This window comes from Aquarana catesbeiana, linkage group LG01, assembly GCF_042186555.1.
Source record: "Aquarana catesbeiana isolate 2022-GZ linkage group LG01, ASM4218655v1, whole genome shotgun sequence".
NCBI classification, from domain to species: Eukaryota; Metazoa; Chordata; class Amphibia; order Anura; family Ranidae; genus Aquarana; species Aquarana catesbeiana.
The window spans coordinates 964,636,981-964,656,531 of record NC_133324.1 but is presented as its reverse complement, the minus strand read 5'-3'; the positions used below and the strand labels follow the sequence as shown (position 1 = coordinate 964,656,531).

The following is a 19,551-nucleotide window of genomic DNA, read 5'->3' as shown; positions in this document are numbered from 1 at the left end:
ATATGGACCTAACTGTATAAAGTTTTGTTTTCCTCCACAGTACAATGTAGACGTCCATATATAACAGCCAATGAGCACATCTCTGAATACAAGGAGTATTATAATAAGGGAGAAGAGATAACATTACGGTGTATAGATGGATATTACACATCAACCAACACAACAAGATGTGACAACCCCGGAACCCCTCAGGAGTGGACTCCTCACATTGCTCTATGTGTAGGTGAGTACAACCTTTAATTTAAAATTATTTCATAGTATTCACATACATTATCTTCAGACAGCAGAGGCTCTTTATTAAAGGCCAAATTTCTGTACACTCCTCTGTTGGTGAACCTTTCCACCTTTTAGAGATGTATATAGACTTTGGGAGTAAAATGTTGATGTGCTGAATACAACAACCTTAGTCCGGGCTCCAACCAGGCTACGCACCCAACACATTTCACTCCACCCCCCGGAGCTAAATCATGGGTGTTCCTGTGATTAAGCTCCAGGGGCACAGTGAAACACTTTGGGGACGTGGTCTGTTTGGAGCCCAGGCTGAGGCTGTCATAAACCACTTCACAGGATTTTGCTATGATGTGCGACTTTCAGGACTTTCTTTCCTTATTGAATATTTTGAGCTGGGACGCGCTCTGTCCTTGACGGCACTCCTAGCGGTATGTCATGCAAGAGGACATGGTGGAGCCTTGAGTGCCACCTGTAATGTTTGTTTGTTGGTCACCAAACATACCAATCATACAGCCTCCACCCCTTCGCACGACAGACATGCTTGCCTAAAATACAGCACTTTTCCTATAAATAAGCCATAAAGCACAGTGAAAGTATAACTAAACCCAAGAACATAAATGTAACATAATGTTATGATCCTGACAGAATTCCAGTGTAAGTAGGAAAGCAGCCTAGGGTGACAGATTTGCATGACTCACGAATCAAATCTGGGCCTCTTTGATCATCACTATTATTCACATCCTACCCCAGGATAGCCTTAGTGATTCGTCTTTCCCTAGTGAGATCCCACCTTCAGCACACACATTGGTTATCTTCAGTGAGATACCACCTCCAGCACACACACATTTGTCTGTGCCTAGAGAGATTCAACCTCCAGCACACACATTGGTCTTTCCCCAGTGAGATCCCACCTCCAGCACACACATTGGTCTTTCCCCAGTGAGATCCTACCTCCAGCACACACATTATTTTTCCCCAGAGAGATCCCACCTCCAGCACACACATTGGTCTTCTACAGTTAGATCCCATCCCAGCACACACATTGGTCTTCTCCAGTCAGATCCCATCCCAGCACACACATTGGTCTTTCCCTAGTGAGATCCCACCTCCAGTACACACATTGGTCTTTCCTCAGTGAGATCCCACCTCCAGCACACACATATTAGTCTTCACCAGTGAGAACCTACCTCCAGAACACACGGGTCTTTCTCCAGTGACTCCTCACTGTGTAGTACCTACAATACAACATACAAATTGCACATTAAACAGTGTCCATGTCTTCCCTGTAGACATTGGTTAATGAGCCCGAGCACAGGGTTTAGAGGTTCAGCAGCATCCCCCTTCTCTGCAGAAGGAATGTTTCTCATTGTTTTCCAGTGGAGAGTTTTTTTTGCCACCTCACCATAACCCTCCAAGTTATACTATCCTATTTGTCCTCTAACCCTCCCTTACAGAAGCCATTTATATAATACACAGCACTGGGGATGGACAACAAGACTGTAACAGGTGCATGCAGTATGGAATAAATGGTTCTATAATAGGTTGTATCTGTGCCATAGACTGAAAGCTCAGGGAGTGCAAATGTTTAAAGATGTCTATATCATAATGCAGGCAATGGCAAGTGGTGACTGGTCAATACAGCCACAAGAGATCACTGACCAATCAGAATCTCCATTGACCCCTGAGGAAACAAGAGATTCAGATTCAGTCATGTGGCTGCATTGACCAGTGATGAATTCTCGTTGCCCGCATTATGATACTAACCGTCTATGCAGACTTGGCTCACCTTTCCATGGCTTTTACAAAAGGTGAACTAATGCTGCGTACACACGGGCGGACTTTTCGACCGAACTGGTCTGACAAACTTTCCAGCGGACTTTCGACGGACTTCTGACGGGCTTCCGACAGACTTTCTAACGAATGTACTTGCCTACACACCATCACACCAAAGTCTGACGGATTCGTACGTGATGACGTACACCGGACTTAAAGAGGAAGTTGATAGCCAGTAGCCAATAGCTGCCCTAGCGTCGTTTTTTGTCCGTTAGACTAGCATACAAACGAGCGGATTTCTGGGTCCGGCGGAGTTACGACCTAAAGTTTTGAAGCATGTTCCAAATCTAAAGTCCGTCAGATTTGCGACTGGAAAAGTCCGTTGAAGGTCCGGTGAAGCCCACACACGATCGGATTGTCTGTCAGATTTGGTCCGTCGGTGTCCGTCAAACAAGTCCGGTCGAAAATTCTGACTGTGTGTACGCGGCATTACCCTTTAAGGCCTCATCCACACAGCAACGTACGACATAAATTTCATCCCCAGGAAGTGCAGGTGCAGCGTACACCCATCCATAGACATAAATGGTTGTGTGCATTTGGGGAATGCGTCTGTACATTATATGAGGGTTTACATGAGTACCAGCATATACCCACATACAACTGTGAACAGCTATTCATGTCTATGGGTGGCTGTACGCAGCACCTACAGTCCCTGGGCATAGACAACAACATGGATTTTATGCTGTACCCCTCCAATGTGCCTGTTACACATGAGGACTAAATAACTTACATCAGCCCATAGAAGTCATCACTTAACCCCTTCAATACCAGTCACTTTTAACCCACTTCCTGCCCAGGCCAATTTTCAGCTTTCAGCGCTATCAATGACAATGGCGCGGTCATGCAACACTGTACCCAAATTCAATTTTTAGCTTTTTTTTTTTTTTTTTTTTAGACAAATAGAGCTTTCGTTTAACTGTGTTTAATAATTACTGGGGTTTTTTGTTTTTGCTAAACCAATAAAAAAAGACCAAAAATTATTTTGGGAAAAAAATAAATGTTTTTCTTAGTTTCTGTTATAAAATGTTGCAAACTAGGGTTGTCCCGATACCGATACTAGTATCGGTATCCGGACTGGTACTTGTACTCGCACAAATGCTCCCGATGCCTGATCCGATACCTGGTCAGCAGACGGAGTCAGTGGGCGGAGTCAGCAGGCGGAGTCGGTGGACAGAGAGGGCGGGCATGGCCAGCGGAATGGAGAGCGAGTCCTCACCTTCAGTGAACTAGCTAGGTAAGCTGTCAGGGGTGCAGGGTGCAGCCGTATCAGGATCGGTGACCGGAGCCGTCACATTCAGTCGCCATCAGCAGCTGAACATCCCGACGTCCATCTTGGTACACCCTGCACTCGGCTGTAGTAAGCCAACAGTGGACATCTTGTTACACCCAGCCCATAGAGTTCAGGCTGGGTGTAATAAGATGTCTGCTGCTGCTTACTGCGGCAGAGTGCAGGGTGTACCAAGATGAGCGTTGCAGCATAGCATTTCAAAATAAATTCTTTCCTCATATCATTTATTGCTGCATTTCAGTGCCAGCCATCAGTGCCAGCCACCTGTCAGTGCCCATAAGTTCCGCCTATCAGTGCCTGCCACCTGTTAGTGCCACCTATCAGTGCCATCTATCAGTGCCCATAAATGCCGCCTATCAGTGCCAGCCACCTGTCAGTGCCCATAAGTGCCACAAATCAGTGCCATCTATCAGTGCCCATAAGTGCCATTTATCAGTGCCATCCATCAGTGCCCATAAGTGCCGCCTATCAGTGCTATCTATCAGTGCCATCTGTCAGTCTCCATCAGTCAGCGCCATCTATCAGTGCCAGCCATCAGCCAGTGCCACCTATCAGTGCCCATCAGTCAAACTGTCACATGACATTAAAAAAAGTATCGGTAATCAGTATGGGTAAGTACTTGGAAAAAAAGTATTGGTACTTGTACTCGGTCTTAAAGTGGTATTGGGACAACCCTATTGCAAACAAGTTATTTTTCTACTTCACTGATGTGCGCTGATGAGGTGGCACTGATGAGGTAGCACTGATGAGCACTGATGAGGCTGAACTGATATGTAGCACTGATGGGCACTGATGAGGTGGCACTGATGGGCACTAATGAGGCTGAACTGATATGTAGCACTGATTGGCACTGAAGGCAGCACTGATGGGCAAAACTGATGGACACTGATTGCACTGTTGGGGCTGCACTGATTAATCAATGTAAATGCCCCCTGTCACACTTGCCAGTTACCTGCTCTCCTCTCCTCATGCTGTGACAGCGTGTGAGGAAAGGAATGCCGATAACCAGCAAGTTTGTTTACATGTGATGAGCTGTGACTGGAAACAGCTGATCACATGGTAATGAGCCGCTATGATTGGCTCTTTACCCCGATATGTGATCAGCTGTGATTGAAAGGCACAACGATCACAGAATGCGCTAGATGCGTGCTGCAGGGGGCGTGGTTCTGTGAGAATGTACATGGACGTCCTCCCAGAACTGGACTAATGCGCGGTAGCTGTCTTTTATTTTTATTATTCAGGTTTTCCATAGTACAGCAATGGTAAACAAAAAAAAACAAATCAAAATGAAAGATAATCAAAACTCAAAAAAAATACAGACTTTGCTCAAAGATTATGGGAGCAGAGATTGGAACTGTTTGATGCACAACATTAGGCAACTGTAAGAGTCCAGGGCTTACTACGCATGCACTAATGGCACGTTGCCGCAAGAGGAAATCTGTGCCAACTGAGCATGCGCCAAAGACGCCTCAGTGCGCCAACCTGCACCTGCGCAGAAGACCTGATGGAAAAAGGCAGGAAAATGCCCAGGAGGCACACAAGAAGTGACCTCAATCTGATGGAAAAAGGCAGGAACATACACAGGAGGCGCACAGGAAGTGACCTCAACCTGATGGAAAAAAGGCGGGAAAATGCCCAGGAGGCGCACAGGAAATACTTCCCTGTATAAGCCAAGCCCAGACACTGCCAAATTGCTGGATTATCTTCAGTCCCCCTTTGTTCCTGTGCTAGTGTGTGATCTGTCTGAACTTGTTGGGACCTGGAAACCTAGTTGACTACTCCTGATTGCTGCTTGCCATTGACCTCGGATTTGTACCTTGACCATTCTACATCTTTGCCCCTTTTGTACTCTGCCAGGTACTGACCCCAGCTTGGATCTCGACCATTCTTCTTCTGATTAACCCTTCTGTACTTTGTTGCCAGAGCGGACTTGACCTCGGCTTGGATCTCGGACTAAGGCTTGCATGGTGCTCCGCACCCCTGGCACCCGTGCCACTCGGTGTCCACCAAGTCTCTGTCTCCATCTCCAGAGGCTTCAAGGACCTGAGGTGCAAGGAGGCCTCCCCACTACTTCGGTCTCACCTCAGGTACGTGGCCCTCATGACAGAATAATCCAGCCATGTCTGAGGGGAGTACTTCCGCCTTCGAGACTCTGTGCCAACAAGTGGCCTCTGTGTCTCAGGCCCTGATGTCCATACAAGAGGGGTACTTTCAAATGGAAGGTTGGCTGACTGCAATGACCAATGCCTCAGTTCTGAGCCCTGCGGAACCACCTGTTATGGCTATAGAGCAGCCCATCTCTACTCCAGCTCCTGAATCATGGGTTCCTATGCCAGAATGCTTTTCAGGGGTTTGCCACAAGTTTCGGGCTTTTAGTAATGCCTTTCGGCTATACTTTACTTTGCAGCCTACAACCTTCTCTTCAGAAGATACAAAGGTCGGGTTCGTAGTAGTCTTACTTACAGAAGAACCTCAGGCATGGGCTCATCAGCTATTGGAAAAGGAGAGTCCTATACTGCACTCACTGTCTTCTTTCTTTGATGCCTTGGCAATGCTCTATGATGACCCACAACAAACCACCACGGCTGAAACAGTGTTGACCTCTCTACAACAGGGGAAATGCCCTGTTGAGGACTACGTAACGGAAATTCTGCAAGTGGGCTGCAGATACTGCATGGAATGACGCAACCTTGCGCCATCGGTTTCGCTTGGGCCTGTTGGAGCCCATCAAAGACAAATTAGCAAGAGTGGGGCTCCCTGATACATTGGAACCTACAATTCAGTTGGCTATCCAGCTTGATTGCAGACACAGAGAACGTTGCAGGGAACGATCCGGTATGGCCTACATGAATGCTCCCACGAGTACCCATGGCTCCACACCTGAGAAACCCTGAGACCCAGGCATCAACCCCAATTCAGGATGCAGAACCGATGCATCTCAGCTTAGTTCGTGCATCCCTCATACCCGACTCGCCTGAACAATCTATGCCTGTACTGTGGTGGAGCGGGTCATTAGGCGGTGTAAGTGGATCGAACCCCCATCTGTTTTGTCATACGTTGTTAAATCCTCGCATATCACTCTCTGCCTCTCTTTGCAGGGACAGGGAAGGATAATCCGAGTATCAGCCATTATTGACTCTGGGGCTTGCAGCTGCTTTATTGACATCCACTTCTCCAAAAAGTATGGAGTCCCACTATGCAAAAAGCCCCAGCCATTTACCGTTCATCTGGCAGATGGTTCCGCACCAACCTTGAGTCCAATAACCCAAGAGACCACCCTCATATTGGCCACCACTGAAGCAGACCATTGGGAATATTTTCGGCTGGACGTGATTTTTTTCCCCCATTTTTCCGGTTATTTTGGGGTTACCAAGAAGGGGGCTGAATCTCTACCGCCTCACCGGCTGTATGATTGCCCCATTGAGCTTGTTCCTCGTTCTGCAATACCTTTTGGGAGGTCCTCCCACTCTCTGAGCCTGAATTAGAAGTCCTCTGAAAATACATTGATGACAATCTTAGGAAAGGGTTCATCCGGCCCTCTACCTCACCTGCTGGCGCTGGACTCTTCTTTGTGGAAAACAAGGACCATTCTTAAGGACCATTCTTTAGGACCATGTATCGACTACAGAGAATTGAACAGTATCACAATCAAGAATCGATACCCGTTGCCTCTAGTCCCTGTGCTTGTTCAGAGGTTCCGCATCGCCAAGGTGTTCTCAAAATTGAACCTACGGGGGGCCTACAATTTAATATGGATAAGAGAGGGCAATGAATGGAAAACGGCCTTTCGTACTAGGTTTGGCCATTTTGAATATCTGGTCATGCCATTTGGGCTGTGTAACGCCCCAGCAACTTTCCAACACTTGGTGAACAATATCCTTCAGGATTTTCTTGACCTCTTCATGATAGTGTACTTAGATGACATCCTTGTTTTTTACCTTCCCTCGAGGCACATCACATCCGAAAAGTCCTTTTTCGCCTCCGAGCCCATAAACTTTACGCCAAGCTTGAAAAATGTGAGTTTGAGAAAGATACCATACAATTCCTTGGCCTTATTATTTTGACTTCTAGCATATCCATGGACCCCCAGAAGGTAACTGCAGTTCTTGAATGGCTGGTACTCTGACCGTAAGAGTGTCCAGAGGTTTGTGTGATTCGCCAATTTTTGTAGAAGATTCTTCAAAGGCTTCTCGTCAATAATTTCACTTATCACACAACTCACCAAAACAGACATTTTCTGTGGTCCCCCTCAGCACAAATGGCTTTTCGACAAACTCAAGAAGCAATTCACCTCTGCCCCGGTCCTTCGTCATCACGACCCAGCCCTGCCTTACGTGCTGGAGGTTGTTGCTTCAGAGATTGCGGTTGGGGCAGTCCTTTCTCAGCGCCACAATTCCACAGCCATGTTGCATCCTGTTGCCTTTTTTTTCAGGAAGTTGTCCCCAGCCGAAAGGAACTATGATGTAAGGGACCGGAACTCCTTGCTATTAAACTGGCCCTGGAAGAATGGCGATATTTATTGGAAGGAGCCTTGCAGCCTATACTTATCTAAACTCATCATAGAACTTTGGAATAACTCCATACAGCTAAATGTCTCAGACCTAGACAAGCCAGATGGGCTCTCTTCTTCTCACCTGATTTCAAATGCATATCACGTACTGTCCCGCATCCAGAATTGTAAACCTGATGCTCTATCCCGCATGTATCCCACATTAGATAACTCGCTCACGACAGATGCGATACTCCCTGCCTATAATTTCCTCCTACTTACAGATGACCCCATGTCCAGGATTAAACTGGCCTCCTCTCTAGACCAACTGCCCTCAGGAGAACATTTGCAAGAAAAGGGTGGACTTTTCTTCCATGACCATGCTGTGTTTGTGCCCCTTCAACTAAGAGTTCCTGTGCTCAAACTCTGCCATGAAAACAAGTTAGCAGGGCATTTTGGGGTGACCAAAACCACTGATCTGCTCTTGCAAACCTTTTGGTGACCTACCCTCAAGGTAGACTGCCACGCTTAACTCAATTCCTGAGAAAAGAAAGGGTAGGGGTGTGTGGCGCTCCCTATGGCGGGGTATCTTGTAAAGTGGCTGTGCTCTGACCCCTAAAAATAAACCTTATGAAAACCTCTTAAAAAATAATAATTTGTAGCATATAAATACATATAAGTGTGTGAAAATCTGTATGTAACACATATACCACTAACATATAAAGTGACTAGAACGTCTATTTCCAGTGGGAGAAATCAAAGTGTCCCCTAATGCCCCACAATAGATGACATAAAAAATATATATACCCTAAAAGGTATCTTATGAAGTGATAATAAGTGTCCACTCCAACAGGTGAAAACAGATATACTGATCAAAATAAATTAGAATACATTGTGAACATCAGTCTCATAAGAAAAATATATAAAAATATAAATGAAAAAATGTGAAACTTACGCGTTTCGTCATCGACGTCAAAGACGCCTTTGACAACGTCGATGATGAAATGCGTAAGTCAGAGCTACGCACTTACATCACACCCGGAAGTCAGAGCGAGCTTGGAACGCTTGCCGTTCGGCTGATGTGCCTCATCCATAGCTCCCTCTTTCTATTTTTTTTTCCCACGATTAGTGTGAGTTTTTTGGCTGCCCTTGCATGGGGAGTCATGATTGATTGTATTGGTTGCTTTTTTAAATAAAATCCTTTTATAAAACTACTACACTATGGGAGCCCTGTTTTTTCCTATGAGGACGTGATGAAAGAAGTTGGTGCACCATCCACTGTTTGGAGCTGGGTCACAGAGGAGACACGTGTTGATGCCTGCATTGGATCTGGGAAGCCCTTCATTTTCTGCTGCTACATGCCTATCACCCCTGCAGGGGTATGAGAAGCTGGTGAGTGGGGACCCTTAAGGGGGAGCACGGAAGTCACCGGATATCATTTTTTACAACAAGAGTCACCATTTATATGAACATTTCGCCATTTTGGAGCTTCACATTTTTTCATTTATATTTTTATATATTTTTCTTATGGGACTGATGTTCACAATGTATTCTAATTTATTTTGATCAGTATATCTGTTTTCACCTGTTGGAGTGGACACTTATTATCACTTCATAAGATACCTTTTAGGGTATATATATTTTTTATGTCATCTATTGTGGGGCATTAGGGGACACTTTGATTTCTCCCACTGGAAATAGACGTTCTAGTCACTTTATATGTTAGTGGTATATGTGCTACATACAGATTTTCACACACTTATATGAATTTATATGCTACAAATTATTATTTCTTAAGAGGTTTTCATAAGGTTTATTTTTAGGGGTCAGAGCACAGCCACTTTACAAGATACCCCGCCATAGGGAGCGCCACACACCCCTACCCTTCCTTTTCTCAGTTACCTTATCTCACCCCCTTTGGGAGGTGTGATTTAGGGGATTCTGCATATTGGTTCTGTCTTTGAGCGCGGAAATTTTGTGTTTGTTATTACCTAAATTCCTGCCGGTATGCAATCACAGAAAATAATTAATCATGGGGTCTCCTACGCCCCCTGCCTGTTCCCTCTAGACCCTGGGGACAGATCAGCATGAATTACATAGTGGAGCTACCACCCTCTGATGAGTTTACATCCATATTTGTTGTTGTGGACCGCCTTACAAAAATGGCTCATTTTATTCCTATGTTTGGCACTTCTTCCACCCCAGAAACAGCTCAGGCTTTTATCAAAGAGACCATACGCCTCCATGGGGTCCCCAGCAATATTCAGATCGTGGGGTCCAATTTACCTTTAAATTCTGGAAGGAGCTCTGTTTTGCTCTAGAACCACTACACTTCAGCCTACCACCCTCAGACCAATGGACAAGGGGAACGCACAAACCAAACTCTTGAACAGTACCTTTGTTGTTTCTCCACCTTTGTCCAAGACAATTGGGTGTCCTAACTTCCTTGCACAGAATTTTCATACAACAATGCAATACATTCTACCACTAAACAATCACCATTCTACGCCAACCTGCGGTACCACCCTTCTTTTTTCCCTGTCCTACCTGCTTTCGCTTTGGTCCCAGCTGTCTGGAACAGAGTGGAGTTTCTAACAACAAGTTAGAGCTCCTAAAGGATACCAATGCCAAGGCACAGCGGATTTAAAAGAACATCTATGATCAAAGGCAACATGTGGACCTGGATCTCCAACCGGGAGGCAAGGTTTGGCTGTCTACCAGGCATTTGAAGTTGGCCTGTCCCTCCAAGAAATTGGGCCCTAAGTTCATTGGGCCCTTCCCTGTCCTGTCCCGATTCAACCCTGTTGTCTACAAAATCAAACTGCTTCAACTTACCGGATCCACCCTGTCTTTCATGCCTCCCTCCTGAAGCCTGTGGCACCAAACCCCTTTGGGGAATGTGGAGCCCGTCCTCCAGCTCACTCTATGATTAAAGGGATTAAGGAGTACGAGGTGGAGGCCATCCTGGACTGCCGTAGAAGGGGCAGTGGATGCCAATTTCTGTTGGGTTTTAAGTCAAGTAATTTGAGTTTGCCCAAGAAATGGGTAAGGTTTGCCTTGGCATACCATGCAGTGTATTGAAAGGTGGCCATGAGTAGGGATAAGCTGAACATCCCCCCGGTTCGGTTCGCACCAGAACCTGCGAACGGACCGAAAGTTCGCGCAAACCTTAGAACCCCGTTAAAGTCTATGGGACTTGAACGTTCAAAAAAGTGCTAATTTTAAAGGCTAACATGCAAGTTACTGTCCTAAAAAGGGTTTGGGGACCCGGGTCCTGCCCCAGGGGACATGTATCAAGGCAAAAAAAGTTTTAAAACGGCCGTTTTTTCGGGAGCAGTGATTTTAATGATGCTTAAAGTGAAAAAAAAGTGAAATATTCCTTTAAATATCATACCTGGGGGTGTCTATAGTATGCCTGTAAAGTGGTGCGTGTTTCCCAACCTTAGGACAGTCCCTGCACAAAATGGCATTTGTAAAGGAATAAAAGTCATTTAAAACTGCTTGCGGCTTTAATGTAATGTCGGGTTCCGACAATATGGATGAAAATCAGTGAGACAAACGGCATGGGGCCCCCAGGCCCTATATACTCTGAACAGCAGTATAAAGGTGGTGCAAACAAGACAGGGACTGTAGGCTTGTTGTTAAGTAGAATCTGTTTGTAATTTTGAACTGGTACATTTTTAAAGGGTAGCTCCAGCCAAAAAAATCTATTTTTAAGCTTTTTGGAAAACATAGGGAAGGGTTATCACCCCTGTAACATTTGTTTTGCTGTCTGTGCACCTCTTCAGAAGATTTCACCTCACTTTCTGTCCCAATGACAAATGTTTTTTGAAAATTTGGGGTTTTTAGTGAAACAAGGATTGGTGATGAATCATCAGTGGAGAGGAGACACGTTTTTCCCATATTAAATCTTACAGGAGAGAATTTCCCTTCCTAGGGGTAGATTTAATCCCACTTCCTGTTGTATCCTTCCGTTTGCAAGTAGGAGTCATTTGTAAGTTGGATGTTTGAAAGTAGGGGCCTGCCCTATATACTCTGCAGAAATTGGGGCCTTAGGTGTTGGTGTTGCCACAACACTGTAAGCCCTCACAGTTACTTTTGGTGGGCGCAGGAATAGGCCCTGCTGTGAAATATTATATCAAGAATTGTAATTACATGCCATTGTTGAACAGTGGTAGAAAAATTAAAAATTGGGCCTTTGGTGGTGCTGGTGCCACAACACTGTAAGTCCTCACAGTTACTCTTGGTGGGCACTGGAATGGGCCCTGCTGTGAAATATTATATCACGAATTGTAATTACATGCACCTGTTGATCAGGGGCTGAAAAATTAGGCCTTAGGTGGTGGTGGTGTTGCCACAACACTGTAAGCCCTCACAGTTACTCTTGGTGGGCGCAGGAATGGGCCCTGCTGTGAAATATTAGATCAAGAATTGTAATTACATGTCCCTGTTGAACAGGGGCAGAAAAATTGGGCACTGGTGCCACAACACTGCAACCTCTCACAGATGCTATATTTGGAGCGCAGGAATGAGCCCTGCTGCAAAGTATTGCATCAAAAATTGTAATTATCTGCCCCTGTTAAACAGGGGCTGAAAAATAGGGCCTTGGGCACTGGTGCTGGTGCCACAACACTGCAACCCCTCACAGATACTCTAGTTGGAGCGCAGGAATGAGCCCTACTGCAAAGTATTGCATCAAAAATTGTAATTATACACCCCTGTTAAACAGGGGCAGAAAAATTGGGCCTTAGCCACTGCTGCCACAACACTGCAACCCCTCACAGATACTATAGTTGGAGCGCAGGAATGAGCACTGCTGCAAAGTATTGCATCAAAAATAATTAAATGCCCCTGTTAAACAGGGGCAGAAAAATTGGGCCTTAGCCACTGGTGGCGGTGCCCAGAACCAAAAATGTTCTTACAAGCTATCAGCATGAAAATTGAGGAGGAAGAGGATTGTCACTCAGCATAACAGGATAGTCACTCAGCATCAGCATAGGCATAGGCAGCATATTCTGTTACATCAGCATCAGGTGCTTGGTAGCTGGTGATCCAAGACTAATTCATTTTTATGAACGTCAGCCGATCGACTGATTCGGTGGACAGGCGCACCCTGTGATCAGTTACAAAGCCTCCAGCAGCACTAAATGTGCGTTCCAAAAGAACGCTGGATGCAGGACAGGCCAGTAGCTCAATTGCATACTGTGCAAGCTCTGGCCAGTGATCCATCCTCAAAACCCAGTAACCCGGAGTATTTTCGGTGGGAAAGGTGTCCAAGTCTGATTTTGCTCCTAGGTAATCCTGCACCATGTGAATCAGACACTGGCGATGGTTCCTGGAACCTCTGCTCCCTCTGCGACGGCAAGATAAGGTCCGCAACCTTACCCTTGTAACGTGGATCAAGGAGGGTTGCCAACCAGTAATGATCCCTCCCCTTGATACCACGAATACGAGGATCCTTCCGCAGGCTTTGCAGGATCAGGGAGGCCATGCAGCGTAGGTTTGCTCAGGCATTCGGTCCGCAGTCCTCTGGGTCACTAAGGACGACATGATCCACAGCCACCTCCTTCCAGCCACGTACAAGTCCATGGGTTTCTTCGGACTGTAAATGATCCCTTGAAGACTGCTGCTGATGCTGAGTGCCAGGCTCCACCTCCATGCTGACACAATCCTCCTCCTCCTCGTCCTCTTCCTGTGTGATCGGCGGGCACGTAGGAACACTGTCTCAATAAAGGGGGCCTTGAGAGGTAAGGAAGTCCTCCTCTTCCTCCCTCTGTTCTGTCTCAAGTGCCCTGTCCATTATTCCACGCAGTGTGTGCTCCAACAGGTGGACAAGAGGGACAATGTCACTGATGCATGCACTGTCACTGCTCACCATCCTCATGGCCTCCTCAAATGGTGGCAGGACAGTGCATGCATCCCTGATCATAGCCCACTGGCGTGGGGAAAAAAAACAAGCTCCCCTGACACTGTCCTGGTGCCATAGAGTATACAAAATAAGGTAGTACTGAGTATTAACGGGGAGGCAGACTTTTTAAACTAAGAACCAGTGGAGAAGATATAGCAGTATAAAAAATATAAATTTATTGAAAAATACAATATCTAAAAAACAATGACAATTGTAACATATAGCATCTATGATTATTGTGCAATGAGCCCTTGTATGTCTACACGTTTCACCGTTAGGCTTCCTCAGGACACGGCCAAGGTTCAAAGATGAGACAGAGAAGGAAATATGTCTCTCTATCTTAAATTGGAATGCAAAATTATGCAAGTCACGGTAGCATGAGAAAGTTCAATCAGCAGTAAGAAAGTATATTAGATATAGCTAAATATTTCATCAGGGGCATGTAAACAATATTCCTAATTAAGGGAGCAGCCATTAGAGGGAGGAGGGCCAACACTGGATTCACCACTTAGATCCTGGATTTAGTATCAGCAATGCTGAAGGCTCAATACAATCCCATCGCTGCATATTCAGGATACAAATATTCCAGCGTGCCCCTGGGAGACAGCAATACACTGCACACGTCCTGGTGCCATAGTCGCATAGGTACTCATTGATGGCCCAATGCTGCGTGTGCAGCCACTGCAGCATGGCCAACGTTCAGTTCCACCTAGTGGGCATGTCACAGATTAGGCGGTTCTTGGGCAGGTTAAATTCCTTTTGGAGGTCAGCCAGCCGAGCACTGGCATTATATGACCAGCGGAAATGCACACAGACTTTCCTGGCCTGCCTCAGGACATCCTGTAAGCCCGGGTACCTGCAAAAGAACCTCTGCATCACCAAGTTAAGGACGTGAGCCAAACAGGGCACATGGGTCAGTTGTCCCTGTCGGAGGGCAGAGAGGAGGTTGGTGCCATTGTCACAAACCACCATTCCAGGCTTAAGCTGGCGTGGCGTCAACCACGTCTGAACCTGCCCCTGCAGAGCTGACAGAATCTCTGCCCCAGTGTGGCTCCTGTCCCCCAAGCACACCAGCTCAAGCACCGCATGGCATCTTTTTACCTGCGTGCTTGCATAGCCCCTTGAACACCTACAGAGCATCGCTGGTCTCGAGGACAAATCAGCACAGGAAGAGGCCATGGAGGAAGAAGAAGTGGAGGGGGTGGAGGAGAGAGGTGTGGCAGAATCACCACTAGTAGAATTTTGGAGGCGTGGTGGCGGAACAACCTCCAACACTACTGCAACCTGTCCTGCATCCTTCCCAACTGCCAGAAGAGTCACCCAGTGCGCCGTGAAAGATAGGTAACGTACCTGTCTATGCCTGCTGGACCATGAGTCAGCGGTAATATGCAGCTTACCACTGACCGCCCTGTCCAGCGAGGCCAAGACATTGCCTTCCACATGCCGGTAGAGAGCCGGGAATTGCTTTCCATGAGAAAAAGTGGCGTTTGGGAACCTGCCCCTGAGGAACCGCACATTCCACAAACTCACAGAATGGGGCAGAGTCTACCAACTGAAAAGGCAGCAGTTGAAGTGCTAGCAATTTAGCCAAGCTAGCATTCAACTGCGGCGGTGCAGCAGCTGGGGCACGTGAATTTGCCTGGTACAATCTAACGTCGGTGTACTGATAGCAGATTGCCCGCAAGTACTTGGCTGTGACACACCTAATTCTACACCTTCATTCCTCTCAGTGCAGGCTTCAGAGAGGACTGAAGGTATAGTGGGGTTGGGGATCCCAGCTGATGAGGAGCAAAGAGAGGTCCGCTTTGTTTTTTGATGTGGGTCTTTTCGGTACGCTTGCCAACGAACTGCATGGCAGGTCGACATATGTCTGTTCAAGCATGTGGTGCCCAAGCGGGTGATGTTTTGGCCACGCAAGATACACTTGAGACATATGTTGCAAATAGCAGCGGTGCGATCTGATGCACTTGTCTCAAAAAAGGCTTTTGGAATAACGCGCAGAGAAGGCAGCGCCCTGCACATGCGGAGCTCTGCGGTGTGATGCAGTCAGTGTGCTGCCCTTAAGCTGGCCCCTGGAGAGCATCCTGCCTCATTGGAGATGTGCCTCCTCCTCCTCTCTCCTATCAGTCACCAACTTGGAGTCAGTGACTTCCTCATCATCCCCTCCCTCCTCGTCACTGGAGCAAAGCTGGCAGTATGCTGCAGCTGGGGGAACATGACTGCCAGATTGCTGTCCTTCTTGGGCACCCCCTCTCTGAGCTCACGTTAATGCCTTCCTCTAGCTTGGTGCCATCATCGGAGCCTTCAAAATGCTGGGCATCCTCCTGGAGCATGTACCCAACACTGTGGTCAAACAGTTTGGGGAACTCCTCAGGAGGACATGGAGGAGCTAGGGAAGGAGTGACTGATGCCATTAAGCTGAGAGAAGAGGCCGCGTTGGCAGCTGCTTTGCCAGACAAAGTACCTTGAGCCTGGGTGAGAAAGGATGAGGAGGATGAGGATGGCCTGGTCATCCACTCTACCAAGTCTTCGGCATGTTGCGGCTCAACACGGCTGGCTGCCGAACAAAGGGACAATCGTGTCCCACGGCAACATGTTAATGAGGATGCACCGTGTCCACGACCAGCACTGTTGCCTCTAGACACAGAGCCTGCTTGCCCTCTTTTATTGGCTTGTGACTGTCTGCCTCTCCTTGTTGGTCTTCCAGACATACTAATGGCCTGCAGTGAGACGTAGCTGCACAAAGCTGGGATGTATATATATATATACTGATTATGCAGCTGCCTGTCTGTGGTACTAATAGGATCAGAAGAACACCATCAATTGTCTTCAGGTAGCTTTAGGTTCACACTGCGCAGAGGACACAGTACACTAACTGTAAATACTACAGCTGCCTGCCTGTGGTACTAATAAGATCAGAAGAACACCAGCAATTGTCTTAAGGTAGCTTTAGGTGCACACTATGCGGTGGACGCTATACACTAACTATAAATATTGCAGCTGCCTGCCTGTGGTGCTAATAGGATCAGAAGAACACCAACAATTGTCTTCAGGTAGCTTTAGGTGCACACTGTGCAGAGGATACAGTACACTAACTGTAAATACTGCAGCTGCCTGCCTGTGGTACTAATAGGATCAGAAGAACACCAGCAATTGTCTTCAGGTAGCTTTAGGTGCACTGTGCAGAGGACACAGTACACTAACTGTAAATAATGTAGCTGCCTGCCTGTGGTATTAATAGGGTCAGAACACCAGCAATTGTCTTCAGGTAGCTTTAGGTGCACACTATGCAGTGGACACTGTGCACTAACTATAAAACTGCAGCTGCCTGCCTGTGGTAATAATAGGATCAGAAGAACATCAGCAATTTTCTTCAGGTAGCTTTAGGTGCACACTGTGCAGAGGACACAGTACACTAACTGTAAATACTGCAGCCACTTGCCTGTGGTATTATTAGGATCAGAAGAACACCAGCAATTGTCTTCAGGTAGCTTTTGTGCAGAGGACGCAGTGCACTAACTGTAAATACTGCAGCTGCTTGCCTGTGGTATTAGGATCAGAAGAACACCAGCAATTGTCTTCAGGTAGCTTTAGGTGCACACTGTGCAGAGGATACAGTACACTAACTGTAAATACTGCAGCTGCCTGCCTTTGGTACTAATAGGATCAGAAGAACACCAGCAATTTTCTTCAGGTAGCTTTAGGTGTACACTGTGCACAGGAGACAGTACACTAACTGTAAATACTGCAGCTGCCTGCCTGTGGTACTAATAGGATGAGAAGAACACCAGCAATTGTTTTTAGGTAGCTTTAGGTGCACATTGTGCAGAGGACACAGTACACTAACATTAAATACTGCGCTGCCTGCCTGTGGTACTAATAGGATCAGAAGAACACCAGCAATTGTCTTCAGGTAGCTTTAGGTGCACACTGTGCAAAGGACACAGTACACTAACTGTAAATACTGCAGCTGCCTGCCTGTGGTACTAATAAGATCAGAAGAACACCAGCAATTGTCTTAAGGTAGCTTTAGGTGCACACTATGCGGTGGACGCTATACACTAACTATAAATATTGCAGCTGCCTGCCTGTGGTGCTAATAGGATCAGAAGAACACCAACAATTGTCTTCAGGTAGCTTTAGGTGCACACTGTGCAGAGGATACAGTACACTAACTGTAAATACTGCAGCTGCCTGCCTGTGGTACTAATAGGATCAGAAGAACACCAGCAATTTTCTTCAGGTAGCTTTAGGTGCACACTGTGCACAGGAAATAGTAAACTAACTGTAAATACTGCAGCTGCCTGTCTGTGGTACTAATACGATCAGGAGAACACTAGCAATTGTCTTCAGGTAGCTTTAGGTGCACACTGTGCAAAGGACACAGTACACTAACTGTAAATACTGCAGCTGCCTCCCCGTGGTACTAATAGGATCAAAAGAACACCAGCAATTGTCTTCAGGTAGCTTTAGGTGCACACTATGCAGTGGACACTGCACACTAACTATAAATACTGCAGCTGCCTGCCTGTGGTACTAATAGGATCAGAGGAACACCAGCAATTTTCTTCAGGTAGCTTTAGGTGCACACTGTGAAAAGGACACAATACACTAACTATAATTACTGCAGCTGCCTGCCTATGGTATTAATAGGATCAGAACACCAGCAATTGTCTTCAGGTAGCTTTAGGTGCAAACTGTGAAGAGGACACAATACACTAACTGTAAATACTGCAGCTGCCTGCCTGTGGTATTAATAGGATCAGAACACCAGCAATTGTCTTCTGGTAGCTTTAGGTGCACATTATGCGGTGGACGCTGTACACTAACTATAAATACTGCAGCTGCCTGCATGTGGTACTAATAGGATCAGAAGAACATCAGCAATTTTCTTCAGGTAGCTTTAGGTGCACACTGTGCAGAGGACACAGTACACTAACTGTAAATACTGCAGCTGCTTGCCTGTGGTATTATTAGGTTCTGAAGAACACCAGCAATTGTCTTCAGGTAGCTTTTGTGCAGAGGACACAGTGCACTAACTGTAAATACTGCAGCTGCCTGCCTGTGGTACTAATAGGATCAGAAGAACACCAGCAATTGTCTTCAGGTAGCTTTAGGTGCACTGTGCAGAGGACACAGTACACTAACTGTAAATAATGTAGCTGCCTGCCTGTGGTATTAATAGGGTCAGAACACCAGCAATTGTCTTCAGGTAGCTTTAGGTGCACACTATGCAGTGGACACTGTGCACTAACTATAAAACTGCAGCTGCCTGCCTGTGGTAATAATAGGATCAGAAGAACATCAGCAATTTTCTTCAGGTAGCTTTAGGTGCACACTGTGCAGAGGACACAGTACACTAACTGTAAATACTGCAGCCACTTGCCTGTGGTATTATTAGGATCAGAAGAACACCAGCAATTGTCTTCAGGTAGCTTTTGTGCAGAGGACGCAGTGCACTAACTGTAAATACTGCAGCTGCTTGCCTGTGGTATTAGGATCAGAAGAACACCAGCAATTGTCTTCAGGTAGCTTTTGTGCAGAGGACGCAGTGCACTAACTGTAAATACTGCAGCTGCTTGCCTGTGGTATTAGGATCAGAAGAACACCAGCAATTGTCTTCAGGTAGCTTTAGGTGCACACTGTGCAGAGGATACAGTACACTAACTGTAAATACTGCAGCTGCCTGCCTTTGGTACTAATAGGATCAGAAGAACACCAGCAATTTTCTTCAGGTAGCTTTAGGTGTACACTGTGCACAGGAGACAGTACACTAACTGTAAATACTGCAGCTGCCTGCCT

The 19,551-nt window shown here is 46.4% G+C and overlaps 1 protein-coding gene across 9 annotated transcripts in view; it reads left to right on the top strand.

The window, feature by feature from the left end:
* Positions 1–19,551, top strand: part of LOC141122014 (C4b-binding protein alpha chain-like) — a 341,346-nt gene that overhangs the window by 45,216 nt on the left and 276,579 nt on the right. For all 9 annotated transcript variants that reach the window (XM_073611817.1, XM_073611832.1, XM_073611852.1 and 6 more), the window contains exon 4: positions 41–223. In XM_073611817.1, coding sequence (XP_073467918.1) covers positions 41–223 — 183 coding nt within the window. The remainder of the gene's footprint in view (positions 1–40; positions 224–19,551) is intronic.